Here is a 25,745-nt window from a genome sequence, read left to right on the forward strand (position 1 = left end):
TGAAAACGTTTGTCCAGGCAGTGAGAGGTCCTGGTGGGACAGAAGGTGCAGCAGAGATGAGAATTTCCTTTAGTGAGGTTGGAAAGGAGGAAAAGAGGAAAGAATGCAGCAAAAAGGGGGATAGATTTATCTCCAAACAATTCAGTAATCTATGCATAACCTGTCACGTGTGATGTCTGCATATTCCCCTAGAACATGCAACAATTTTCTGCTGCTTGTTGTTTGGAGCTCTCCTATGGCTTGATCAAGTTAGTCTTGATGCCAGCCATGGGTGCAGCTTTAGCCATTCTCAGCAGAATGGTAACAGAGGTTGCTCAAAGGGAGAGAGGAAAGGAGGAGCTAAACTGAAGCCAACACTTAGTTGCAAAGAGCTCTGCCTGCATTCCATGTCAGCACCCAGACATGAGCCGTACAGCCCTTGCTCTCAGCACACACACCTCTTCTCTTACCAGCTGCTTGCATCCCTGCGCAGCGCTGCTCAAAGCCCTCCTCCAGCTCTCCCTTCACAAAGCAATACGCAGTCTCTCCCCAGCCATGAGCTCTGGGCTGTTTGATGCCTGTGCCATCAGCGGGACCTGCAGAACAAACCTTGGCTTCAGAGCTTGGAGGAGACAAGCGCTCTGTCTAGGAACATTCACCATCTGAAGCACTTGAAAGCAGCGGCTTCTTGAAAGCCCTGGATCTGTGTGACACACCAGGAGATGCTCAACTCAAGCCGCAGCCCTCTCCACAATGGAAGGGCTCTTCACAACCGGCTGGAGGGGGAGCAAAGACGCACAGAGGTCTGACAGCTCTGAACCAAAGCAGGGCAGCTGGTGCTGCTGCAGGCAGTGCTTCCCGTGCCTGCCCAGCACGCAGCCAGCAGACAACGTTGGCGGCCGCCTGCTGCTCAGATAGAAGCACAAGTGCTGCTGGAGGAGCAGCGCAAAGCACAGCCTGAATCGCTGCTACCTTGCGCTGAGGAAAGTCTGCGATGCACCACGGCCTCACCTGCTGCCTTCTTGGAAGGGGAGGTTCAGCAGCAGCTCCACTTGTCAGCAAGTCCTCCAGAAACTTCCTTCTTTCTTCCTGAGCAGGAGACTGGATGCTGAAACCTTCTCCAACGTCATTATTAAACAGTACCTGGACCTGAAGCCCCAGGAGAAAACGCAGTTCAGATCCAAGACCACAAAACAGTCATATTCTAGTCCAATACAATTCCAATTCTGATTTAAATTTCGGGACTAGCATTTCACCCACCCTGCTATGGAAGGGGGAAGGGAGGGGAAAAGGGAAAGGGGAAGCGAGGGAGAACCTTCTAGTCCCACATGCCCCTGTAGCCTATTCTATAGCCCCATATCACCCTATGGCCCCATACACCCCTTTACCCTTGTATCCCACTAGAATCTTCCTACTGTCCCTCCTAGGGACACATACCCCCATGACCCTCCTAAAGCCCACCCAGAGCACCCTACAGGTCCCACTTAGAACGTCCCCCACAGCCTTATATAACACCCCAGCCCCCAAGCTCCCTATAGCCCCATGATCCCCCACAGCCCAGCATCACCCCTCTATCCCCTCCACAGTCCCCTATATCCTCCCCAGAGCTCCCGCTGTCCCATATCCTCCTATACCACTTCAATAGTTCCACAAAACTTTCTAGAACCCCATAACCCTCCTATGGCCACTGTGAAGCGCCCCATAGCCCCATATACTCCTACATCTACCCCTGCAGTCCCCCTAGCATCCTACAGCCCCATATCCTCCTATAAGCCCCGCACAGCCCTATATCCCTCTACAGCCCCGACCGGTGCTCCCTATAGCCCCAGTTCTCTCCCAATAGCCCTCTTCACACATTTCTATATTCCCCCTTCAGCTACTGATATCCCCATATCCCCCTACAGCCACCGGCAGACCCCACATTGCGCTCACAGCCACCCATTTCCTCACATCCCTTGGTATCCCCACACAGCCCACTACAACCCCACTATATCCCCCACTATTCACCCCTATGTCCATCCCACTGCCACCCACAGCTCCGTATTACCCTATACCCCCCCTGGCATAGCCCCATATTACTCTATACCCCCATGTTACCCTGCAGTCCCCCCACACCCCCCTCACCTTCCCTCCATCCCCAGCCCCACACGTAGACAGCCCCAAGGTGGTCCCCGTGCCGGGCCTCTCCTGCTGAGCACCAAGATGGGCTGCAGCACCGCTCCTGTGCTGGCTGTGGACCCGCGTACCTTTGGTGTCCATAAGGCTGGAGGCGCACCCCGCTGCAGGGCCATCCTTGCTGTGTTCTGCCTCGTGCCGACGGGTTGCTCCTTGTTGGTGTCGGCCATGCCAGAGCCCACCAATCAAATGCATCTGCTCTGTGCCAGATGCTCCTTCAGGATGCAGGACCCACTGCTGTGCTCCGCCTTCACCCCCTCCAGGGTGGCCGTGTATCAGACGTCGCCACGGCAACGCGGTGACAATGTGGCCTGTGTTGGCAGCTGCCCATTGTTACACTGGCACAGCAGCATGCTACCTGCCATGACATGGCAGGAGCCCAGTTCTGAAGTGCTCTCCTGAAGTTCTCTTTCCCTGACAGCTTCTCGAGGAAGTCGTAATAGAACTTCATTTCGAAGCTCAGCCCGTCAATGAGGAGCACTCCGACGCCCTTCAGGACAACGGCAACATTCTCCCCATTCTGCAGGCAGCCGGAGAGCAGCAACACGGTGCTTTGGATGCAGGTCTGCGCTGTCTGCCGGCTCACAGAAGCAGCTGCGGCCACCTGGCTGCACTTCAGGGCCTCCACCTTCCTGTGGGCTGAAAAAATACCAGGGATGGGGTTGATGACACGGTTGCTGTTCCACAGCTGCTTCCCTAGAACTGCTTCTAAGATCATCCAGATCGGCCCCGCGTTTGGACGGGCTCCTCTGAGGGGGAGGTCTGCATCTGAGAAGGAAGGCGGTGGCCAAGTTTGCCCGGTCTATGAAGCCAGCAGAGCTTTTAATCCCCCATCCTACCTGGCAGGGACTCCCTGCAGGACATGAGGTTGAGAGTCAGGCCAAACACAGGCCAGCACAGAGTCACGGTCCTGTCCTCAGTCCTGATCTCCTTGGAGATGGTGTCAAAGGAGCCGAAGGTGGGAATCCAGACCCCCTGTGAGTGGAAGAGAAAGAAAGGGCAGAAACATTACGGGCTGGAATGAAGGCTCGTCATCTTCCTTGCTGTAAATGTTCAACCCTGCAAAAGGGGCACCCCCGAAACTGGTTCCAGCTGCCCTGTGGACATCTTATCACCCCACTGTTTTCAGGCTGTTTCGCCCTTATATTTATGGCCCTCATACCCCTTGTTTTCCCATAAAAACAGTCATATATAGTCCAATACAATTCCAATTCTGATTTAAATTTCGGGACTAGCATTTCACCCACCCTGCTATGGAAGGGGGAAAGTGAGGGAGAAATAGAAGGGGAAAGCTAGGGAGGTCTTTCTAGCCCCACATGCCCCTAAAACCCACTCTAAAGCCCCATATATCCCCTATAACCCTGTATCCCACTAGAATCCTCCTACTGCCCACCCACAGCCTCCTAGGGACACATACCCCCATAACCCTCCTAAAGCCCACCCAGAGCACCCTACAGGCCCCACTTAGAACCTCCCCCACAGCCTTATATAACACCCCAGCCCCCAAGCTCCCTATAGCCCCATGATCCCCTGTAGCCCCCCACAGCCCAGCATCACCCCTCTATCCCCTCCACAGTCCCCTATATCCTCCCCAGAGCTCCCGATGTCCCATATCCTCCTATACCACTTCAATAGTTCCACACAACTTTCTAGAACCCCATAACCCTCCTATGGCCACTGTGAAGCGCCCCATAGCCCCATATACTCCTACATCTACCCCCGCAGTCCCCCTAGCACCCTACAGCCCCATATCCTCCTATAAGCCCCGCACAGCCCTATATCCCTCTACAGCCCCGACCGGTGCTCCCTACAGCCCCAGTTCTCTCCCAATAGCCCTCTTCACACATTTCTATATTTCCCCTTCAGCTACTGATATCCCCATATTCCCCTACAGCCACCGGCAGACCCTACATTGCGCTCACAGCCACCCATTTCCTCACATCCCTTGGTATCCCCACACAGCCCACTACAACCCCACTATATCCCCCACTATTCACCCCTATGTCCATCCCACTGCCACCCACAGCCCCGTATTACCCTATACCCCCCTGGCATAGCCCCATATTACTCCATACCCCCACGTTACCCTACAGACCCCCCACAGCCCCACATTACCCCACACCCCCCTCACCCTTCCCTTCCCCCCCACTCCTCCCCCACTGCCCCCTACACCCACATCCCACCTCAGCCCCGCCGGGCACCGCTTCCTCTCCCCGGCCCGGAGCCGTTCTCCCGCACAGCTCCGGCGCCGCCATCCTCAGCACCGCTCCCGTCGTACCGCGGTTCCGTCTCGGTGCTGCCCGCACAGCTCTGGCAAGCAGCGGCTGCAGCCAAATGAGGGGAGAGCCGGGCGGCCCCGAACCGCATGATGGCGGCCGTTCCCGCCTCAACATGGAGCCTAAGCCAATCAGAGCCGTTGGCGCTGTCGCCGACCAATGAGACGGCGACACGCGTCGGCAATGCCGCTAACCAATGAGAACCCAGGGGAGGTCCGCATGAGCCTCTGACCAAGGAGAGGCCGGCGCGGGCCGGATGAGCAGCTGATTAATGAGAGATGGGGGGGTAGAACTGAGCTGCCGCTGACCTGCAGCTCTGGGGCTGCAGGCACTGCCCGGATGGGTGGCAGAACACTGAAAGGACAGAGCGGGAGGGGTCCGCCTGAGTGGCTGATGGCTTTGGGGCCGCATCCCTCAAGGCTGAGCCAGGAGCCTGGGCTGTAATGCAGCCTTCCCCACAGACAGCTGAGCGGCTGCCCCGGGGCTCTCTGCTGATGTGGAGAGGGGCCAGCCCTGTGAACTGGGGGACCCAGGGGAACCCTGCCAGGCCAAAAGCTGAACAGGAACCGGGGTGCCCTGCCACGCCAGAAGCCAAGCAGCCGGCACAGAGGGCCCTGCCAGACAAAAACCCGGCGGAGCCAGGGAAGCCCTGCCAGGCCCCAAACCTGCCAGGCCAAAAGGCGGCAGGCTGGCTGGGCGGGCCCTTCTGGGCCTGATCTTCTGTGCCCTTTGTCCGAGAAGTTGGAGTGAGCCCCAGGCCAGAAGTGGCTGCCTGGATGCTGTGTCTTGGGGCTCTGGAGACAGGCTGGGCTCAGCCCTTGAGAAAGATCTGGAATCTCTGATGAAAGCTGGCCGTCCAGACAGGGAAGCCCTGCATGGCCAAAACCCAGCTGGCAGACCCAGGAGTCCCTGCCGGGATAGAACCAGCTGGCTGGCCTGTGGGGTCCCTGCTAGGCCAAAACCCAGCTGTCCCAAGGCACCATACCAGGTCAAATGCCAGCCGGGTGGCTTGAGTGGGCCCTGCCAGGCCAATAGCCGGCCTGCTGGCACATGGGGTCCCAGCCAGGCCAAAAGCCAGCTGGCAAGGAAGGCCCTCGGGTGAAAGCCATCTGGTCAGATAGTTGCAGGGCACCAAAGGCCGACTAGGGAAGCCCTGCCAGGCCAAGAGCCTGCCGCCGGCCAGCAAACACTGGCAAGGCCAAAAGCTGGCTGGCCGGCTTGGGGATTCCTACCAGGCCAACATCCAGCCTGCCTGGGGCTCACTGCCTGGCAACAAAATGGCTGACTGACCCGCTGGACCTGTGAGGCCAAAAGCCAGCCACAAAGTTGGGGGCTACCTTGTCAGGCCTGAAGCTGGTAATCCGGTTAGGGGGGCCCTGCCAGGCTAAAAGCCAGCTGTCTGGTCTGGGGGGCACTGCCAGGTCAAAGGCCTGCAGGCCGGGGAAGCCCTTCCAGGCCAAAAGCCTGCAGGCCGAGGTCCCTGCCAGGCCAAAACCCATCCTGTCCGAGGCTCCCTGCCAGGCTAGAAGCCGGCTGTCCGGCCTGTGGGGCCTGGGTTACCTTGCATTCCCTGATCACAGTTAGTGAAAGAAGTTTTCCTCCTTAGATTGTTGCTGCTGCTCTCTTTGTTTCCTTGTGCCCAGCTCCCATCTCCCTACCCCTTTCCCTACTCCCTTCCCATTTGTCGGGGGCCCCACAGCCCTACTGCCCCTCTTCCCCCACCCCTGTCACGGGCAGATTGATCCAGATAAAAAATGGCACCCGCTGACATCCTTTGTGCCCCGGGGCCGGTACCTTGGTCTTGGCTCTTGCCACGCTCCCTGCATGGGCTGCCTTAACAAGACACAATGACACTCGCACAGACATTGCTGAGGTTTATAAGGGATAGGGTTTATTAGGGTTTATAAAGCCCGTGATGAGGTTTTATTGGCTGTTTCGCCCCTCTGCATTTCACTCTACATCTCCTTGTGTGGCCTGGAGAAGAGAAGGCTGCAGGCTGACTTCATTGCAGCTTTCTAGTACAGAAGGGGAGTTTACAAACAGGAGGGGAGTCAGCTCTTTCCAAGGGTAGATAACGGCAGGACACGGGGAAGTGGTTTTGGGTTGAGGGAGGGAAGGTTCAGATTGGATATCAGGGAGACGTTCTGTCCAGAGAGAGTGGAGAGATGGTGGAACCAGACGCTTAGAGGCTGTAGATGTCCCATCCCTGGAGATGTTCAAGGCCGGGATGGATGGGGCCCTGGGCAGCCTGGTCTAGTATTAGATGTGATGCAGATGGGATTCACACTTCTGTTTTGCAGCCTCAGGTGGTTCTCTGTCTGTCCTGGGCACCCCATGCCCGCATCAACGTGGGTAGGGTGTGCCCCTCCTGAGGGGTGGGGCTTTGGTCTTTGGAGCCTGACACCTGGGAGACCCCGTTTTGTTCCTTATGGGTGGCAGCAATCTGGCTCCCATGGTGGATGACTCCTTGGGTAGGCTGGTCTCGACACAAGATGTTACTGCTGCCATCTCTTCAGTGGGAGACCCTGTTGCATCCAGACAGCTGAGCGGCTGCCCCGGGGCTCTCCGGAGATGTGGAGAGGGGCCAGCCCTGTGAGCTGGGGGGATCCTGGTGTCCCCATCCCAGCACTCTCGGGCGGCCACTAACAAGCAGCAACCCTTTGGTGTTAGGGAAAGGGCTCCTGTTGGCTCAGCCCCATGCACATCATACACCTCCATCCTCACCTGTTGGCAATGCTCTCCTTCTGCAGTTTGCTCCTTGTCCTTCGCAACAGCTCTCCGTCAACACCTGCAGAGCTCAGGCGTCGGATGTAGGTTGGAGTGCTATCAAATCTCACTGCAGTTGGGAAGGAAGAGGAGATTCGCCGTCAAGCCTTTGGCTCGCTCACAAGCAGCACTCAGGCCTGTTCCCAGAACCCCCCCTGAATCCATCTCTGTCCCCACTCCTCCTCTCTACAGTTCAGCTCTGCAGCACCTTCCACTGAGGAAGAGCAGGGCCTGAGATCCCCACATCCTCCTGCCATAGCCAGGGATGGGGGTACGTCACACCCAGCACCTTCCTTTTGGACAGGCCAACCATAACCTAAGGGGAAGGACCTGGAAGCCACTTTACCTTTCTTGCCCTTGGAAAGAGGTGGCAACGTCTCATCTTTTCTTGGCTTCTGTGCCCCAGAGGTGCTCCCGGAGGACTTGTGGTGTATCAGGGGCAGCACTTTGGGTACCAACTCCATTTGAAACCTGTAAGCGAGGAGAAGGCAGTGAGCGGTGTGATGCAGTGCAACAGCAATCCTTGCTGCTCTCTCTCTGCTCGTCTGCTCACAGGCACGTTTTCGTGCTGCATGAAGGCTTTCTAAAGCCGTTAGCAGGGTCACTTGGGATAGGAGGAGGGGAAACAGTTTCAGGCGGAAAGAGGGAAGACTGGCTTTGGATGGGAGGAAGGTTTTGGCTGGAGGGTGGTGAGGCACTGGGATGTCTTGCCCAGAGAGGTGCTGGGTGCCGGGACAGGCATTCAAGGCCTGGCTGGACCAGGCTCAGAGCAACCTCATTTGGAGGTATGTGTCCCTGTTCCCCGCAGGGCAGTGGGACCGGGTGCTCTTTTGGGGTTCCTTCCTGATCCAATTGTTCTGTGATTCTCTGGCACGTCCTGCTGGGCAGGACACTGACGGACACAAGGCACAAGTGCTACAGAATGAGAGCTGAGCAGCTGCATCAAGCAGCAGAAAAATACTCACTTGGGTAATACGACAAGGCAGCCAGAGAACACCAGGGAAGCCAGCGGTGTTGCACGGGACACCCCCATGTCCAGCAGCGAGGGGGCCTGCAGGGGAGGAACAGGGAGGTTGTGAGACGTCCTGGTCATGGCTGAGGCACTGGGGACACGAGGAGCCCGAGGCAGGGAGAGCTGACAGCACCGCAGCACCTGCACGGCTCGAGCAGATGCCCAGGTCCTGGTGGGCCGTGTGCGGGCTGAGTGAGGCTCACGGCACTGCCCGGCCTATGGAGAAACCTACGGCTCACCTTGCGGATGGCTCTCCTGAAGTTCTCTTTCCCTGACAGCTTCTCCATGAAGTCGTAATAGAACTTCATTTCGAAGCTCAGCCCGTCAATGAGGAGCACTCCGACGCCCTTCAGGACAACGGCAACGTTCTCCCCATTCTGCAGGCAGCTGGAGAGCAGCGACACGGTGCTTTGGATGCAGGTCTGCGCTGTCTGCCGGCTCACAGAGGCGTCTGCGGCCACCTGGCTGCACTTCAGGAGCTCCAGCTTCCTGTGGGCTGAAAAAATACCAGGGACGGGGTTGATGATAAGGTTGCTGTTCCACCTTCTAAGGGACATCATCCAGATCAGCCCCGCGTTTGCATGGGCTCCTCTGGTGGGAGGTCTGCTTCTGAGATGGGATGTGGTGGCCCTCTTTGCCCCGTCCACAAAGCCAGCAGAGCTTTAATCCCCCCTCATCCTACCTGGCAGGGACTCCCTGCGGGACTTGAGGTGGTGCCTAGCTCTGAGGTTGCTGGCCAGGTGAAACACGGGCCAGCACAGAGTCACGGTCCTGTCCTCCGTCACGATCTCCTTGGAGACGGTGTCAAAGGAGCCGAAGGTGGGAATCCAGACCCCCTGCGAGTGGAGGAGGAAGAAAGGGTGGAAGAGTTAAGGGCTGGCTGGAGGAAGAGCTGGAGCTGGTCCTGTGCGGGGACAGAGCTCAGGAGCCCCCTCCTGCTGTTCAAGAGGCACAAGCCAGCGCAGCGGGGACAGCATTGGGGCTGCACCTTCCCCTCGCCCTCCCTCCCGAACGCAGCTCAGCAGGGAAACACAGGGTGAGTTTCCTGCTGTGTGTGCAGGGGAAGGCTCAGAGGAAGTCCAGGCTGAGCCAGACAGGGCGAGGAGGAACCAGACAGCCAACAAACACACCTTGTGCACCAGGAGCTGCTCGTGTATGAAGGTGGCCACCGCATCCCAGACGGCAACTCGCTCTGGAGAGCAAAGGAAAAGCTGGTCACACTCTGCATCTGCCCCTTCCCGGCACCCCTCCCACTGCTGGGCAGGATGGAGGTGGCAGATGGAAAGTGCCATCTCCATCCCAAGACTGGCTGCAGCACCGCTCCCGTGGTGGCTGTGGGCCCGTGTACCTTCAGTCTCGCTGCGTATTTGTCTGGAGGCACGGCCCACCATGGGGCCGTCCTCGCTCATCCCATGTTGCTCCTTGTTGGCGACAGCCATGCTGGAGCTCATCCTTCAGATGCGTCTGCTCTGTACCAGATGCTCCTTCAGGATGCAGGACCCACCTCCGTGCTCTGCCTATACCCCCCTTCGGGTTGGCCGTGTCACAAACGCCACCACGGCAACGCGGTGACATCATGGCCAGCTGCCCATTATGATGCTGGCACTGCTGACCCATCTCTGCTTTCTCCCTCTCCTGGCCCTGTGAGTTGAGGGCTGACCCTGGGGCAAGGATGGGGCTGGGATGTGTTGCTGTTCTCTCAGTTCCCCTGGGCCTTGGGGACACCCCTGGTGTTCCAAAGCCTCTGTTGGGCTCCCTCTTGCCATGGGTGGGCAACAGGAAGGGGAAGAAGGCAATGGGGGGCAGTTGGGGCTGAGCAGGCGACATGACCGTGACTTGGCCACGTTGTTCTAGTGCTCACAATGGGTCCCTGCACCACAGGGCACTTGGGGGACCCTGGGTGTCTCCGCAGCCCTGAGGACCGGGCATCAGGGGCTGGGAATTAATGGATGGCATGGAGGGGACTGTCCGTGGCCTGTTCCAGGGGGACCTGGGCACTGTCACTTCCAGCCCTTCCTTTGCGCTCTATGGGGCTGTGCAGAGAAACGGATCTGGAGGGGGCAGGCTCAGAGTGCCCTATTGGATGGCCCAGAGTCACCATGCAGGTGGGACAGGGGATGTGGCTTCTGTCCCCAGGGGACCCACGTCCTGCCCCGGGTCTCTTGGCTGCTGCCAGTCCTTCTCCTGCCCCGAGTCCTTGGGGACAAACCCTGCAGGGACAAGGCTCCTCCTTGCCAGTGCAGCGCTCTGACATCCTCTGATGACCAGTGCTGCCCTCTGGTGAGCAGTGAAGACCCCGATGATCAGCGACACCCTCTGATGATCAATAAATCCCTCAGCAAACCTACACTCTCTGTGTCCGTGTCCTTGTTCTCATGCTCAGCAGGGACTGGCCACCTCACAGTTCTGGGAGGCCTCCCCAGCTCCATGCCATGCACACCATGTCCTGCACCCCTGTGGGCTTCCCCTCCCTCACTCATCATCCGCTCCAAAGTCCTAAAGGATGGAGCTCCTCATGCTACCATCAACCCCAGTACCCTCCCTCTGCTCTCTCTCAGTTCCTCCGTACATTTCCTCCCAAAGCCTTCACCCTTTGATCCGCCTCTGCATGGACACAGTGTGACCACAACACCCTACTTTTAGCCCCTCTCTTATTGCAGCCACTTGTCACTCCTTTGGGTCTGCTTTAGGCCGCGTGCCTCAGTGCCCCAACCCCCTACCCATCACCCAGAACAAGGGCTGCATATCCCCTCCCATGGACACCTCCCATCTTCCACTGACCAATGAAGCCCTCTGATGACCGGTGACATCCCAACTCAATCAATGAAGCCTTCTGATGGTCAGTGAACATCTCTGACAACCAGTGGAGCCCTCTGACAACCAGAAAAGCCTTCAGATGACCGCAGCCACCGTCTGATGTCACTGCAAGCCCTCTGATGGCCTGCAGCTTGCTGCTTCGTGTGCAGGGAAGAAAAGGGTGGGAAAGAAAGATGTTGACATCAGTAATGGTCTGTAATGTTTGTGTCACCACTCCTGCAGAACCACGGGCTAGTGTCTGTGACAAGTTTGTGATGTGTGCTGTTGTAACTCAGACGTTTGTACTTCGTGTGATCCCGTGTTTTATTCAGCTTACACAGCGCGATGTATCCTCCGTGTGCTTTGTAACCACTGCAACTGGTGACAGACAAGGCCAACAGGTCAGGGCAACATTTGTAACCGAGCCCCCAAACTCCTTTGGAGCAATTGTGTCCCACTGAAGTCCCTCTTCCCACGCCAAGCGGGAATGAGATGCACAATCAGCCAGGGTTGGCCTTGCCGTGTCTGCACCCCATCATGTGTGGGTACCTGCAGTGCCCAGGCCAGATGATGTGCCCGGCAGTGCAAAGCCGGCCCACGTGTGTGCAGATGGCAAGGAGCGTGCCTGCAGCATCGTGCACCGACAGGGCCGTGTGTGGAGGGCATTCCCCACTGCAGCTCCGTGCTACCTGTTGTGGTTTGGGGATGTTTTGTAGATATCCCACATCAGAACATCATGCAGAGCGGTGGCAGTTCAAGAGTTCACCTTCTGGTCCTGTGGCCTGCCTTCTTTGGGCACTGTGGCTCTCAGAAGGGAGGGGAGGAGTGGCATTTCCCCAGAGGACTTTGAGCCCAGAGGAAGAAAGATGGAGCTCCCGGAAGGATGCCAGAATTTGACTTACGGAGATATTGTTACAGTTACCTGAGTCTTGGAAATTACAATACAAGGACATTTCGACAAGGAATTTCAGTACAGTATTTTACCATCCAGTGCTGCTTATCCAAGCTCATGGCCTTGTTCAGTAGAGCATATAAACACAAACAGTCTGGAATCCATGTACAAACTTTCAAGTCCTCCGAGAACTGATAATGCTAATACTGCATCATCAGTTCATCACCAAAAATGATAAGTACCATCATTTTCAAAACCCAGTTATTTTGTACCTCTTCCTGAGACACCAAAGAAGTCTCCAGAGAAAACTGACAGCATCGTGGAAGAATAACACTGAGTATAACGTCCATTAACACTCCCGACAGGAAACATCAGTCTGCAAACGGGAATCTAAGTTGAATCAGTGCAATCCCAGGTGGTCTTGTCTTCTGCAAAGCAAGTGAAGAACCACAGTGTGAACATAGTTTGAAAAGTTAGATGTGTTACACAGAAAAAGATCAGAACTCCTCAGAGGGCACAAGCAAATCTCCAGCAACTTTGGGCAGACGGTTCTTTTGCTGAAATTAGCAAGACTGTGAGGAAAACAAAGCAAAGCTACGCCCTGGATTGGTGCCACAGTTTGACATCCCCTGAACAGCAGTCTGAGTCCCACTGGCACGTGAGCAGACTCCAGGCAAGGAAAAACAGTCCAGCCACACTTGAGTTAGAAGAATACCTTAAGTGATGGATTTGCTCACAGTAGGCAGAGGACGGTCACAAGCCGGCTCTAATAACACTGCTGTCAAGAGGTGATGATGTTGCTGCAGCACTGCAGCTACTACTGAACTTCCCAGTACATCAGTAGCCAAATATGCTACTGAATAGGAAAGACAAAAATATTTTAAAAAAATCTCTCAGTCCTTAAGGACACATTCTAAGTGACGAAAGGTAAAACAAAGCAGAGCCCAGAGCTGTATTAAATCTCTACTCGGGTCACAATTCCTTTGTCGCCATATCTGATTGCTCTTTTGGTTTCTGAAAGTGCTCGGTAGAAATCCAAGAGTTTACATGGATAAAACCTCAGGATAACATCCATTTACTTACACGCTACTATTGTCAAATAATCCAAGTCAAGTCTACTTTACAAGGAAGTGTGCAACAAGCAGAAGAAGCGAAGAAGAACGTCACATTGAGTTCACACTCTTCAAGGTGCAAATCGCAGCTATTCCTGCCCAAAACGTTCTGTTTCTTGAATTGCAAATAGCAGCTTTTCCTTCAGCTGCTCCTAATTATTCTAGGGTGGAAGGTGCAAGCGACTGAAACTGAAAAGAAAGAGAAACCTGAAGTATTGAAGAACAGCTTAGACCACCAAAAAAATCCACTAGGAACACAGGCATGTGAACTGTCCTGTTCAGAGGGATAACTGCATTTGTACCCTCTAAAGCAGCTGTATCTTGACGTGCATTTGTCTGTGAGAGTTAAAGCACAACAAGCACTTGAGCAGGGATAACTTTCCAGAACTGGCAACGTATTTAGTAACAACTCTCACCTTATCTCTCTTCTGTATCTGAAATTTAAAATCTGAGCATCTTCACAAAGCACCAGCAGAACTGAGAAACTGAGCAGAAGCTCCATTTCCTCCAGCCAAGAGGGAGCACGAATGCGGCTATTTGTTTTCATTGCCAAGATCGGGTCTGGTGATCATGAAAGATCGATCCCAGACTCTTTAGAAGAAAGTACTACCTTCAGTACTAAAAGTAACTTGCTGTTTTTAGTGGTGTGCCAATCCACGGCATTTACAATGGAATCAGCTCCACAACAAAACTGCTTTTCAGAAGTTCAACTATTACTCAGCAGAGCTTACTGCCATCACCCAGTGATTTGCTTTCACACAATCTCAGCCACTTCCATATCACACCCACTTCCTACAATCTGAAAGGAGATTGCCATCCGTAAGAACAGAACCACGGCAGAGTTTGAGCCTTCGTACTTACCAGGAGTGACTTCTAGGGAACCAGTTTTCCTTCCCAACTTTCTCAACGCAAAACTTTTGGGGTCCGTTGCTCCCTGTACAAAAAGCAAACAATGAATTCTTAGGTCTAACTGCCCGTGTCTACCAGTAGGTAATACATGACAACAGCGCAAGAAAGGCTCGAAAACAAGATTAGAACAACTTGCAGAGCACAAAGACATCTGTCTCTCACTACATCCCTCTGAAGAAATCCACGTAGTGAAATGCAAAACTATCAAGCGGTTTTCAAAGAAACTCAACCACTGCATCACATTGTTGGTTTAGTACTGGAAGGAATCCCTGCAGTTTACCTAGTCCTTCCACTCTGAGCAAGCAGGGATACCCAGAGCAGGCTGCCCTGCCAGGACCATGTCCAAACCATCTACAGAGTCACTGATGCAAGGCGTGTTCACATTCCCTGTATCTCTATTTCTATCACAGCTCTACCAATATGCCAGAGTCAGAAAAAAGATTCCATATAAATTTATGAAAAAATACCCTTAAACACACAGCTTGGTCCTTATTAGGAAAAAAGGAATTAACACAAGCATAAAATGCATTAAAGAGGGCTCGTTACCCATGAGGTCAGCAAATCCTCCCACTGGTAATCCACACGTTCCAGTAACAAACTGTAGAAGTCTCATTCTCTTCTCGTTATCTATTTCTTTCATAAACTGAAAAATAATAATTAACACTGATGTTAAGATTAATATTGAGACGTTCACTTCCCCATCACCCCTCGAACAGCTGGATCAGCAGTTATCATTTATATTTACACGCTACGTATCTGTTGAGTAATTCTGACTGCTGCTCACTAAGCTGTTACTGTGTTCTTGTGAGGAAAAAGAAGAAGTCTACAAACCTGCCAGAACCACAGCATCTGTCTGCTGGTTCTGGTATAACGCCGGTAGATGGTATGCCTCTGCCAGTCATTCGGATCCATTTCTTGCATTCCACACAGGAACACCTCTAGGGGAGAAAATGGATCAGAAACATGGAAACTACAAGCTAGTTGCTTCTACAGCAAGACTATTGTACTTAAATACTACTGTCATGAAGTACATACTACTGTACTTCAAAGCACCTGCTCGTTTTTAATATTAAACTCTCAGACTTCCACAGCAAATAACATCTGCTCACAAAGAAAACGTGGAGAGGCCACAAAAGAGAAAACCCAGTCACGACAACGTTTGTATTCAGACATTCAAACTAGGAATGTATACTTTGCCATTGCCTAACCGTACCATTCTGTGCTAGAAATACGATGTTCTGCTGCAGAGTATAATTTGGAGAGAACAAAAGCAGCTAAAAGCTGGTCCACTCAGTAATTTAACCATCCACTGATATTCGGTTCTTATCTCCCTTGCTTTCCAATTGCTCACTCTTTAAACACACGCAAATCACATTGTCAAGGATTACAAAAACACCATGAGCCAAAAAAATTACGCTGGCAGAATCTTAACGTTAGAAATATGTCTAAGTTGGTTGCAAAGAAGAAAGTGAAGAACAACACACTAACCAAATACTCACTGATACAGAAGGCTTCTCTCACGTGAGCATCCTGAAAACAGAACCGCCAGCCTTAATGAACTCTGCTCTTCAGACACTGACTGAAATTGAAGGATTACGTGGAGCAGCCTGGATCTGGCAATAGTCAAAGAATCCTCTACCTCCAGCTCCTTAGCATCAAAGTACCGCAGACACTGCTGTGGCAGAATTGCGTTGAAGCCTTCAAAAAAAGCTTGTGTCTGTTCCTCAGCGCTTCGGGAAAGTCTCCATTCTGCTACCAGCCTGGAAAAGACACAGAAGGATCATTTAAAATGGGCTACGCTAACCCAAGTTCATCTCTGTTAGTTTCTTTTATCATGAACCATAAGCTGTGTTAAGAGAAATGATGGAAAGCTCTGGGGATAGAGCACTGTATAACTGTATTCTAACTGTATTTGCAACCTTCACTCTGTGCAAACAATTCTAACTTAAAACCCTATCTTTCCAACCACTCAACTACGGAAAGCAGTTTAGGCTCAAACAGGAGGCAGCACTGATGACATTAATGAGAGCACAGCAGTCCCTTGCTATTCGGAGGAAGAAAAAAATGCAGAGCTGAAATCATCTGATATCTAATATCCTCCCCAGAAATCTCAGTCATTATTCACGACAAGGTAAAATGGAGGTCAAGTGGTACTGGTGAAGATAAGGAGGACTGCTAGCTTACCAAGAAACGACTACGTCCATTTGGAAAGCTCCATATTTGTTTCTGTTAATCGCGAAACTTTGCTCTGTGGTAGAAACTCCACTCTCCATTCATAAAAGGGAGAAAAGCAGGCAGGAGACCTGAAGAACCTGAACCCAGGGAGAAGCAGATATGATGCTGAATTCAAGCCTAACCCATCCAGAGAACTGGAATGTAAAGGAGAGATGAAACTCTCCTTTAGAGCGTAACACAGGACCCAGAGTGTGACAACAGAACATTGCTTAAGCTGGAGCCTGAGCTCTCCCCGGCTTCTTCAAAACCAGAAGAGAACGGCCTTCTGCACGCGACGCAAACACAAACCGCCCTCCTCGGATCCCGACACTCACCCTCCCTTTGCCCGCTTCTCTCGCTTCCCTTCAGGGCAGCGCCGGCCCCTTCAACCCGACGCAAACCGGCTGCCTACACCTCAGCCTTCCAAGGCCGAGCAAAGCACGCCGCCGAGCCACGGCTTGGCACCCGGCACAGCGCCCGCTGCGCTTCCCTGCAGGCAGCATCCCAAGGCCGCACCGACAGCTCCATCCTCGCACGGCCTTCCCCGGAAGGAAGCTGCCCCCCGACCCCCGCCGCACTCGCTGCCACCGCACGCCGCCAGCGCCGCCAGCTCCTCCCCCGGCAGCCCCTCCGTGCCCCCGCACCGAGGCCCGACCCCGTTCGCAGCGCACAGCCCGCTCCTCCCGGCCCCGCTCACCGGCCCCGCAACGCCGCCATGCCGCCACGGCCCGGAAGTGCTCTCCGCCGCCGCCAAGCACTTCCCGTCACGTGGCTCAGGCCGGTCCGGGGCCTGTTGGGGGGTGGGCGGCTGCCGGAAAAGGACCCCGTCATTCACGTCTCATGTCGCGTCTTTTCTCTCGCTTTCCTTCCTTCCCCTTCCCTTCCTTCCTTGCTCGCCCTCGGCCCCCTCCCCTCCCTTCCCTTGGCTTTCTGGCCACCCTCGCTATCCAGCTCTGCACCGGAGATGCCTCCAGCTGCTCATCTCCGCAGGCAATCGATGGCTCGCGCTGCGTTTCCCTGCTCGGTGCTCTTGACAGACTCTGCTGTCCTCACTGCGGAGCGATCCTCGAGAGCAGCTCGGCAGAGAAGGACCTGGGGGTCCTGATGGACGATACACGTCACGTGGGCCAGCAGTGCGCTCCTACAGCTCGGAAGGCAAATGGGATCCTGGGCTCCATCAGGAGAGGGGTGGCCAGCAGGGACCGGGAAGCGATTCCCCCTCTTGACTCGGCTCTTGTGAGGCCCCATCTGGAGTGCTGTGTCCAGGTGTGGAGCCCTCAGTACAAGAAAGAAGAGGAGCTGTTGGAAAGGGTCCAGAGGAGGGCGACCAAGATGATCAGGGGACTGGAGCACCTCCCCTGTGAGGACAGGCGGAGGGAGCTGAGCTTGTTCAGCCTGGAGAAGAGAAGGCTGTGGGGTGACCTCACTGCAGCCTAAAGTACCTGAAGGGAACCTATATCCAGGAGGGGAGTAAGCTCTTTGAAAGGGCTGACAATAGCAGGAGTAGGGGAAATGGATTTAAGTTGAAAGAGGGCAGATTTAGGTTGGATGTCAGGGGGAAGTTCTTTGCTATGAGAGCGGGGAGGTCCTGGAACAGGATGTCCATGGAGGCTGTGGATGCCCCGTCCTTGGAGGTGTTGAAGGCCAGGTTGGGTGAGACCCTGGGCAACCTGATCTAGTCAGTAGTGGAAGTTTGGTGGCCCTGCCAGGCATGGGGGTGTTGGAGCTTCATCATCCTTGAGGTCCCTTCCAACCCAATGAGGTTGAGATGCAGCCATGAGGGGTCTGGAGAACCTGATGGGGCTAATGGGGAGCCAGGATGGGTCAGCGTGGAGAAGAGGAGCACAGGGGAGACCTCAAGGCTCCTGAAGGGAGGTTGTGATGAGCTGGGGGTCCCGTGTAACACTGGTTAAGTGGTTATGGGGTCTATGGGGTGGCTATGGGTCTCTATGGGTCCTTATGGCTCCCTATGGGTTCTCTATGGGTCCCAATGGGTTTGTATGGGTCCCTATGTGTCTCTATGTGTCCTTATGGGTCTCTATGTGTCTCTATGGGTTCTGAAGGGAGGTTGTGATGAGCTGGGGGTCGGCCTGTGCTCCCGTGTAACAGTGAAAGGATGGGAGGGAACGGCCCTGAGTTGTGCCAGTGGAGATTCAGGCTGGACGTGAGAAAATAGTGCTGCTCCTAAAGAGTGGTTGGGGGCTGTAATGGGCTGCACAGGGGGTGGTGGGGATGGAGATTCCGCGTTGAGGGCTGTGGTTGAATGAGAGCTATTGGTGATGGGTGGATGGTGGGGGAGCTTGGAGGGCTTCTCCAACCTTGGTGATTGTGGATGGGGGGGATATGGGGGGTGGAAGAGGATTAGAATGGGGGAATAGGAGGGGTGGGATGGGGGAGGGACCCTTCGGGAAGGGACGGGGGACTCACTGGGGTGATTCTGGGGAGACAACAGGGGACTCTATGGGTCAGAATGAGGGAACTGAGAGGGATATGAGAAGGGGTAAAAGGATCATAAAGGGGAATAGAAGGGATGGGATGGGATGGAAGTGAAAGGACCCTTAGGGTAAGAATAGGGGGAGTTGCTGGGGGGGACAGAGGAGCTGGTGGACAGAATGGGGTGTTTCATGGGGGGTGGGGAGGTGGATAGGGGACTCTAGGGGTTGGAATGGGGGACTGGGGGGGGGATATTGGTGGGGGAAGAGGATCAGAATGGGGGAATAGGAAGGGTGGGATGGGGTGGGGTTGGGGAAGGGACCCTGGGGGTCAGAATGGGGGTAGGGAACTGAGGTGGGGGGGAGTCCAAGAGGGCTGTAGGAATCAGAATAGGGGAACTGGAGTGCGGGGGCTCTGAAGGTCAGATGGGAGGGGGACCAGGGGGGACAGTGTGACCCTGGAGGTCAGAGAGAGAGATAAGGAGGGACGGGGCGGGGGATGTTGTAGGTGAAGTGTTGGGAGGGTGGAAAGGGAGGCAGTGAGGTACCCTGGATTGGGGGGAAGGAGGGGTGGAATGCAGCGCAGCTCCCCACACCAAGCAGAGGCCCTGAGCACCGCAGAGGTGGCATGGGGCCAACACAGAGCGGCCCGCAGCCCCCACCCCCTTAGCCCCGGCCCCCTCCCCAGTGCCTCCCCCAAACACCCACCCAACTCAGCCCCGCAGCTTCTCCCTCCCCCCAACCAGCCTCGAGCCGGGCAGAAAGTTATCAGCATCTCTTCATTGAATGATCAATCCCTAATTAAAACCCTCTGGTAGACATCAGAGTTTAGGGGTTTTTAGGGTTTATTAGTTTTTTTTGTTTGTTTTTGTTTTTTTTTGGGGGGGAGGGGGGTTAGGGGTTTTTTAGGGGTTTTTAGGGGTTTTTTTAGGGGGTTTTAGGGGTTCCCATGGATTTCCACCCGGTACACGCAGGTGTATTCCATGTTCCCCCAGTTGCTCTGCACTTCCACTTTGATCCTTTGATAGGCTTGAAGGGGCTCCTCCTGCCAATACAAAGAGGAGAGGCTTCGTTATGGGACCAGAGCCCCGTAGTGCCCCATAGATCCCACTGTTCACCCCATAGATCCCACAGCTTCCCATAGATCTCATAGTGCCCCATAGATACCACTGTTCTCCCCATAGATATAGGTAAACCTAATAGATAGTCAATGATTTCCTGGAATTCGGATCCATATTCAACAGTTGTTTAGCATGCAGACCCCCCCCTCTTGTTATCACCCATCTTATCAGTGTGGGAATCAAATGTTGTTTCTGCATTTAGAACAAGATAAGATTCTTTTCTTTCAAGGTCTCACTATATAAGTGAAGCAGTAGCAGAGGAGAGGCTTCGTTATGGGCATGGGAAGAGCCACAGCACACAAAGTGCTTCCAAAGGCTTCCAAAAGGGACCCAGCCGGAGTCGGCCATGTTGGAAAGCAGAGGGTGGGCAGGAAACCTCTTTCTTCCCGTGCCTTGCAGGCAGCCTGGCCCTCCCCCCTTGCACTTGCCATACCTGAACATGGAAGGTCTGGGCGATCTCTCCGTCCACGTCATAAATGAATGACCCCAGGAGAGTTTCGTTTTCGTTCTCATCCACTCCCTGAAAGACAAGAGATGATGGCGGTCACACTGAGGCAGGCCATGCCATAAAGAACACACCAAAGGTGGGAGCCCTTCCAACCCTCCCTCTGCTGGGCTCTGATGGGTGTCTGTGGGGCACCGTGTGTCTCTGTGGTGCTCTGTGAGCTCTTGTGTGGCTCTATGGGGTCTTACAGGGCTCTATGTGGCAGTTATGGGGCTCTGTTAGGTGTCTGTGGGGTCCTTATGGGGCTCTATGGGGTGTCTGTGGGCACCATAAGGCTCTACGGTTCTTTATGAGCTCTTGTGCAGCTCTATGGAGTCTTACAAGGCTCTTTGGGGCAGTTACGGGGCTCTGGTGGGTGTCTGTGGGGCACCATGAGGATCTTTGGTTCTCTATGAGCCCTTGTGTGACTCTATGTGGTCTTACAGGCATTATGGGACTCTATGGGGTGTCTGTGGGGGCTCTCTATGGTCTTTTGTTGTGGTTATGGTGCTCTGCTTGTTGTCTCTGGGGCTCTATAGGAGTTCTATGGGGTCTTATGGGGCTCTATGGGGCACCATGAGGCTCTTTGGTTCCCTATGAGCTCTTCTGCAGCTCTATGGGGTCTTATGTTGTGGTTATGATGTTCTTTTAGGTGTCTTTGGGGCTCTATAGGGTTTCTATTGGCTCTTATGGGGCTCTATGAGCTCTATAGGGGTTCTATGGGTTCTTATGGGGCTCAGTGGCAAAGCTGTTTCCTCGGGACACTCCATTAGCAGCAGCAGGCAGAGCCTTACCAAGATGGCAAAGTCTCGGGGGGCGCTGCTGACATCCCCAGAGGGAGAGACCGCCTTGGAGACGTGCCACATGGTGACAGCCGTGGGCCAGATGTTCTCCGGCAGCTGGATGACTGCGTGGCCCCGAGAGCCTTGGAAAGCCCAGCAGCTGCCAGCAGAAACATCGGGCTGAAAGGAGAGAGACGCGTCCATCAGGCAAAGAGCCGCCAGAGCTGGATGGTGGGCAGGGAGCACAGACCTTGTCTGCTATGGGGCTGCCCGTCATGGAATGCTACTCAAGGGACAGGAGGGCAAGATGCAAAGGGTTGGACAACAGCTCTGGGCTCAGTTGCCTTTCTCTGCTTGCACAGAGGTGGCGGGGCAGCCCTCCCCAGCATCTGTCAGCCCAGCACCCTCCCAACACTGATGTCAGTGATGGGAAGAGTGTGGGCTGAGCAGCAATGCTGGGCCAAAGGAAAGTGATGTGCAGCCAGAATGGGGTGAGGATGGAGGGGGAAAGGACTGGGGGGAGGATGGGGAGGGAGAATGGGGAAAGGATGGGGGGAAAAGGAAGGGGGGAAGGACTGGGGGAAGGAAGGGGGGAGGATGGGGGGAGGATGGTGGGAGGAAGCGGGGGACTGGGGGGGAAGGATTGGGAGAAGGAAGGACTGGGGGAAGGAAGAACTGGGGGACGGAGGGGGGCCCTTATGGGGCTCTATGGGGTGTCTGTGGGAAGAGCGGGGGGAAGCAAGGGGGGGAAGCCCACAGTCACCACTTCTCCTGCCTTACCTGCAAGAGGGTCTCTGGGGGCTTCACGGAGGAAAAGAGGGGAGAAAGCCAGCCTTTCCCACCGTAACTCTTGGTTGTCCTCTCCGCATCAACAGTGGCACCTGAAATAAAGATGGACAGACGTGCACTGGGACTGCCCAGAGACGAGCTGAAGGACTGAATGCTCATTGCCCAAAGCTCTTGGCGGGGCTCTGGGGTGCAGAATCCCTCCCGCTGTGTGTATGGGAACTGCTGAGTCCTGGCCTGAAGCACTGATTGGTATCAAAGCAATTGGTAGGGTAGCGAAGCTGTCTACATACCCAAGGATTTCAGAGCCCAGTTGGGCATCCAGTTGCTCTTTTCCATGGCTGTCTCAATCACCTGCCGTGTCAGCTGCAGAATTTCCTGGCAACAAACAGGGAATGGAGAGACAGCAGTGAGCACAAAGACAGGAGGTGGGTGTGAGCAGGGAGTCCTACCCAAGAGCTAAGGGAAGGCTCCGTGTCTTTCCAGGTGTGCCCTGATGAGCCACTGCACTCCAGAGACACAGCAAAGATGGACTTTGGGCTCTGCCTGATCCCCTTGTTGCCAGCCTTGTGTCCGCTGCACAACAGCCTGGACAAGCAGTCAGATCGTGCCCTGAGCCAGCCAGGCCCTGCAGAGCTGCAGTTGCAGCTGGCCTGCAGAATGGCCCTTCCAGCTTAGAACCTGACACACAAGTCTCTTGGAAGGGACCACGTCCAGCCTCCAAGCCAAGCCCAGCAGGTGCCCGGCTCAGCCCCATAGAAACGCATAGAGACCCAGAGACCCCATAAAGACCCATAGGGGCCCTATGAATTCACATAGGGACCCATGGAGACACATAGAGACCTACAGAAACCCATAGGGGGACATCGAGATCCATACAGACCCCATAGGGAGCCGTCGAGACCCACAGAGACACATCGAGACCCACAGAGACACGTAGAGACCCATAGAGAATACATACATATCCCATAAAGACCCATGGGGACCCTATGAAGACTCCATAGGGAGCCATAGAGACACATAGAACCCCTGACCTGGGGCTCGGCCATGGGGGAATGCAGAGCTCTGCACAGAGCACCCTGATCCCAGCTTTACCAGCAGCAGCTCTCGGGGAGGGGAGCAGAGCAGCTCCAAGATGCTGGGGAGGCTGAGCCCCATAGCCAGGTGTGGGGCAGGCAGCCAGAGCACAGAGCTGTCCTTGTAAAAGGCTGAAAGGAAAGAGGAGGCAGCAGTGCCATTACCTCTCTCTTGAGTCCGTGGATCCCGTTCTCTTCCAGGACATCAGAGAGTGACTCAGCAATGAGCTCCTTCCTGGCCGACAGCTGAACCAGTGGGTTCCTGAAGGCAAAGGCAAAGCAAGTCTTGTTCAGCCATGTCCACCCCTCAGGTCCATGTTCCAGTGCCACGAGTTGAAGGATTCCAATGGGTTGTGCCCTTCCTTATCCCCCAGCCCTTTTAGTTCCTTGGCTTTGCCAAGGGCTGCCTTCACCGTACAGATGGGAAAGGCTGGAGCCCTGGGCACGAGGCGAAGGCATGCATAGAGCACACAGCCAGCTGAGGCCACCCTACAGAGCCAGGTGAGTGGCAAGGAAGTGTCCTTACCCCATAGACAGGAGCTCCTGCCCAGGTCCTGCAGACACCACCTGGAAGAGAAAGGCATTGGATGGGAGGAAGCCATGGAAGGAGCACGGCCAGAGCTTCCAAAGGAGCTTCCCAGGGAAACGATGGCAGAATTTCCTGCTGCTTCCCAGCACTTTGCAGAGGACCGTGGCCCAAAGTGGGTCTCTTCAGCCCTCCATTGCTGCAGAGCATCTGCTGCTTCTCCCTTTGCTTTCCCATCCCCTCCAGACTCCCCAGTGCCACAGATGGCCCAAAGGCTCCTTCTTCCCATGCGCTGTTGCCTTCAGCCCGAGCTCTGTGCTGGGCGCTGGGAAGATGCTGCCACCCCAAAGCCCGCCCTGCTGCCAAGGCAGCCCCCAGCCTGGCTCCGTCTCAGCAGCCCATGGCCAAACTGTCCCCACGGAGGCAGAAGGGCAGAGCTTTGGTCTCTGCCGCACAGCGTAGCACTGACCTGCAGGGCGTTATTGCTCCAAGCATACAGTATCCAAAGGAAGGCTCCAGCTGTGGGGGACATCGGTCAGGAGAGACCATGAGTTTGCCAGGCTGCTCTGAGCCCTGCAGCCCATTTCCCTCCTCCCAACCCAGCGAGGACACGCCATGTGGGACAGTCCCGCTCCCCGTCTGTGCTGGGATGGCTTTGGGTGGGAAGCACTCACCGGAAAGGACCGCTAGAGGCAGGACGGGAGTCCTCCTTCCCCTCTCTTGGGCAACACATTGCCTAAGGGAGAGATCAGATGGTGGTTATCACGGCCCTGCACAGGGACACACACGGTCTCCTGGGATCCCTTTAGCAGACGGCTGCCATGGGTTCCTCTGCCCAGCAGAGATGTGAGTCCAGGGGGGGCCCTTTAGCAAGAGCTGGTTAGTGCCACAGCACTAACACACAGCACAGGGCTTCCCCTCCCCTCATTCTGGGCCCTGCTGCACCCACCTGCCCAGCTGGGCTGGCATTTTGGCACCTTCACTCCTCTAACAGACACAGAGAATGGCTTGCTCTCCTCCCAGGACACAAGCACCTCTTCTCCACTCGCCTGCTCCGCACTCCTCACGGGACTGCAGTGCTGCACAGCTCTGCAGCGTGGCTCAGTAGGACGGCAGGTTCCGATGTCATAATGGCTGACAGCTGCCAAGGCCGAGTGACGCCTTCTATGAGCTCACAGGGTGTGCCCAGGAGGGACAGACCCCGTGGGTTTGCCCCCAGCCCAAGGCTGGAATACCCAGGAATAGCTCAGAGGAGCAACTTTGGATGCCCTGGTAACTATGTCTGTGCCATTGCACAGCTACTCCCATCCTGGGCATGGACAGGCTGTGTGCTTCTGGTGGGGGCTGTGAGAGTCACAGACTCATAGAATGGCCTGGGTTGAAAAGGAACATAATGATCATCCAGTTCCAACCCCCTGCTATGTGCAGGGTCACCAACCAGCAGCCCAGGCTGCCCAGAGCCACATCCAGCCTGGCCTTGAATGCCTGCAGGGATGGGACATCCACAGCCTCCTTGGGCAACCTGTTATCTGGATCAATCTATGTCCATGACAGGGGGGTAGTAGGACTTTGGGCTCCCTGGCCCCTCAAAATGGGAAGGGAAAGGGGTAGTGAGATGGGAGCTGGGCTAAGGAAACAAACAGAGCAGCGGCAACGATCTAAGGAGGAAGACTTACTTTACTAACTACGATGTCGGGATGCAAGATTACACAATAGAATACAATCTAATTGAACCTGAGTTCCTCTGGTCTATGGGATCTCTGACAAGCCCAGCAGCCCCCGGTCCCAACGGGCATCAACGCCGACCCCCCGCCCCCACCGCCGTCCTCCAGGGGGCGGGAACGGTCCGCTCAGGGTGTCAGCTCCGGCGCATCACCCAGCACCCGGACAACTGCTGCCTTGGGGAAGACTGAGAGGCCCGGCAGCCCCCAGCCCCCCCCCCAGCACCACCTCTGCCCTCTTCCTCCCCCCCACCATCCATCAGGGGACGCAGAGTGCAGACGTGGGGAAACTGTCCAAGAGACCGACAACCACTGCCTGGGGGAAGCACAACCAGCCCAGCAGCCCCCCACCTCCCCAGGCACCGTCACCACCCTCCCATTCCCCTCCACGATCCTTCAGGGGATAGGAGTGGCCCCCTCAGGCACCCCCACTGCCCTCCCGCTCCTCTCCACCATTACCTTTAGGAGGTGGGAGCAGCCCCCCCAGGGTGTCAGCTCAGGATCATCATCAGACACATGGAGAACCACTGCCAGGGGGAAACAGACCAGACCCAGCAGCCCCCAGCCCCCCCAGCAACACCTCCACACTTCCCTACACCATCATTCAAGAGATGGCAGCAGCCCCTCCAGCACGACAGGCCTGGTCACCCCCAGCCCCCCCACAGCCCTCACCCTCCCCTACCACC

The 25,745-nt window shown here is 55.3% G+C and overlaps 3 protein-coding genes across 7 annotated transcripts in view; all 3 read right to left on the reverse strand.

Annotated features, from left to right (window-relative positions):
* Positions 1 to 18,407, reverse strand: part of LOC140265333 (E3 ubiquitin-protein ligase Itchy-like) — a 52,672-nt gene extending 34,265 nt beyond the window's left edge. Inside the window, exons 1-8 of one of the 5 annotated variants that reach the window (XR_011906237.1) lie at positions 16,829 to 18,407; positions 16,102 to 16,229; positions 15,417 to 15,677; positions 14,749 to 14,855; positions 14,464 to 14,560; positions 13,870 to 13,942; positions 12,980 to 13,197; positions 10,752 to 12,324 (exon numbers count right to left, since the gene is read on the reverse strand). Coding sequence is in view for 1 of the 5 variants with exons in the window: in XM_072361255.1 (XP_072217356.1) it covers positions 13,170 to 13,197; positions 13,870 to 13,942; positions 14,464 to 14,560; positions 14,749 to 14,838 (288 nt within the window). In the remaining 4 variants the exon portion in view is untranslated. Of the gene's footprint in view, positions 1 to 10,751; positions 13,198 to 13,869; positions 13,943 to 14,463; positions 14,561 to 14,748; positions 14,856 to 15,405; positions 15,678 to 16,101; positions 16,287 to 16,828 lie in introns of those variants that run through there. The other 4 variants (XR_011906238.1, XR_011906239.1, XR_011906240.1 and 1 more) reach the window with 4 other exon arrangements.
* Positions 2,405 to 4,849, reverse strand: LOC140265321 (coiled-coil domain-containing protein 81-like). The gene is made up of 3 exons (XM_072361242.1): positions 4,338 to 4,849; positions 2,994 to 3,129; positions 2,405 to 2,793 (listed from the first exon to the last, which is right to left on the reverse strand). Exons 1-3 carry the CDS (start codon positions 4,545 to 4,547, stop codon positions 2,405 to 2,407), a joined length of 735 nt encoding a protein of 244 aa, XP_072217343.1. The 5' UTR covers positions 4,548 to 4,849.
* Positions 18,408 to 19,500: 1,093 nt separating the features above from the next.
* Positions 19,501 to 24,727, reverse strand: LOC140265324 (SUN domain-containing protein 2-like). Its single transcript, XM_072361245.1, has 8 exons — positions 23,808 to 24,727; positions 23,339 to 23,379; positions 22,978 to 23,074; positions 22,030 to 22,114; positions 21,731 to 21,831; positions 20,963 to 21,130; positions 20,118 to 20,204; positions 19,501 to 19,608 (listed from the first exon to the last, which is right to left on the reverse strand). The coding sequence occupies exons 1-8, from the start codon at positions 23,868 to 23,870 to the stop codon at positions 19,501 to 19,503; spliced, it is 750 nt and encodes a 249-aa protein (XP_072217346.1). The 5' UTR covers positions 23,871 to 24,727.
* Between the last annotated feature and the right edge of the window lie 1,018 nt (positions 24,728 to 25,745).

This window comes from Excalfactoria chinensis, unplaced genomic scaffold, assembly GCF_039878825.1.
Source record: "Excalfactoria chinensis isolate bCotChi1 unplaced genomic scaffold, bCotChi1.hap2 Scaffold_84, whole genome shotgun sequence".
Lineage (NCBI taxonomy): Eukaryota > Metazoa > Chordata > Aves > Galliformes > Phasianidae > Excalfactoria > Excalfactoria chinensis.

What these genes read in the sequence shown, in the direction of transcription:
- LOC140265321 (XM_072361242.1), bottom strand. Translation starts at nt 4,547, where the DNA reads ATGTTGAGGCGGGAACGGCCGCCATCATGCGGTTCGGGGCCGCCCGGC. An exon ending in CGGTGCCCGGCGGGGCTGAG is followed by an intron (nt 3,130 to 4,337) that starts GTGGGATGTGGG and finishes TTCCACTCACAG; the next exon opens with GGGGTCTGGATTCCCACCTT. An exon ending in CTGCAGGGAGTCCCTGCCAG is followed by an intron (nt 2,794 to 2,993) that starts GTAGGATGGGGG and finishes GTATTTTTTCAG; the next exon opens with CCCACAGGAAGGTGGAGGCC.
- LOC140265324 (XM_072361245.1), bottom strand. Translation starts at nt 23,870, where the DNA reads ATGTCCCCCACAGCTGGAGCCTTCCTTTGGATACTGTATGCTTGGAGC. An exon ending in CTGGGCTCTGAAATCCTTGG is followed by an intron (nt 21,832 to 22,029) that starts GTATGTAGACAG and finishes TCTTTATTTCAG; the next exon opens with GTGCCACTGTTGATGCGGAG. An exon ending in CCCAGACCTTCCATGTTCAG is followed by an intron (nt 19,609 to 20,117) that starts GTATGGCAAGTG and finishes TTGTATTGGCAG; the next exon opens with GAGGAGCCCCTTCAAGCCTA.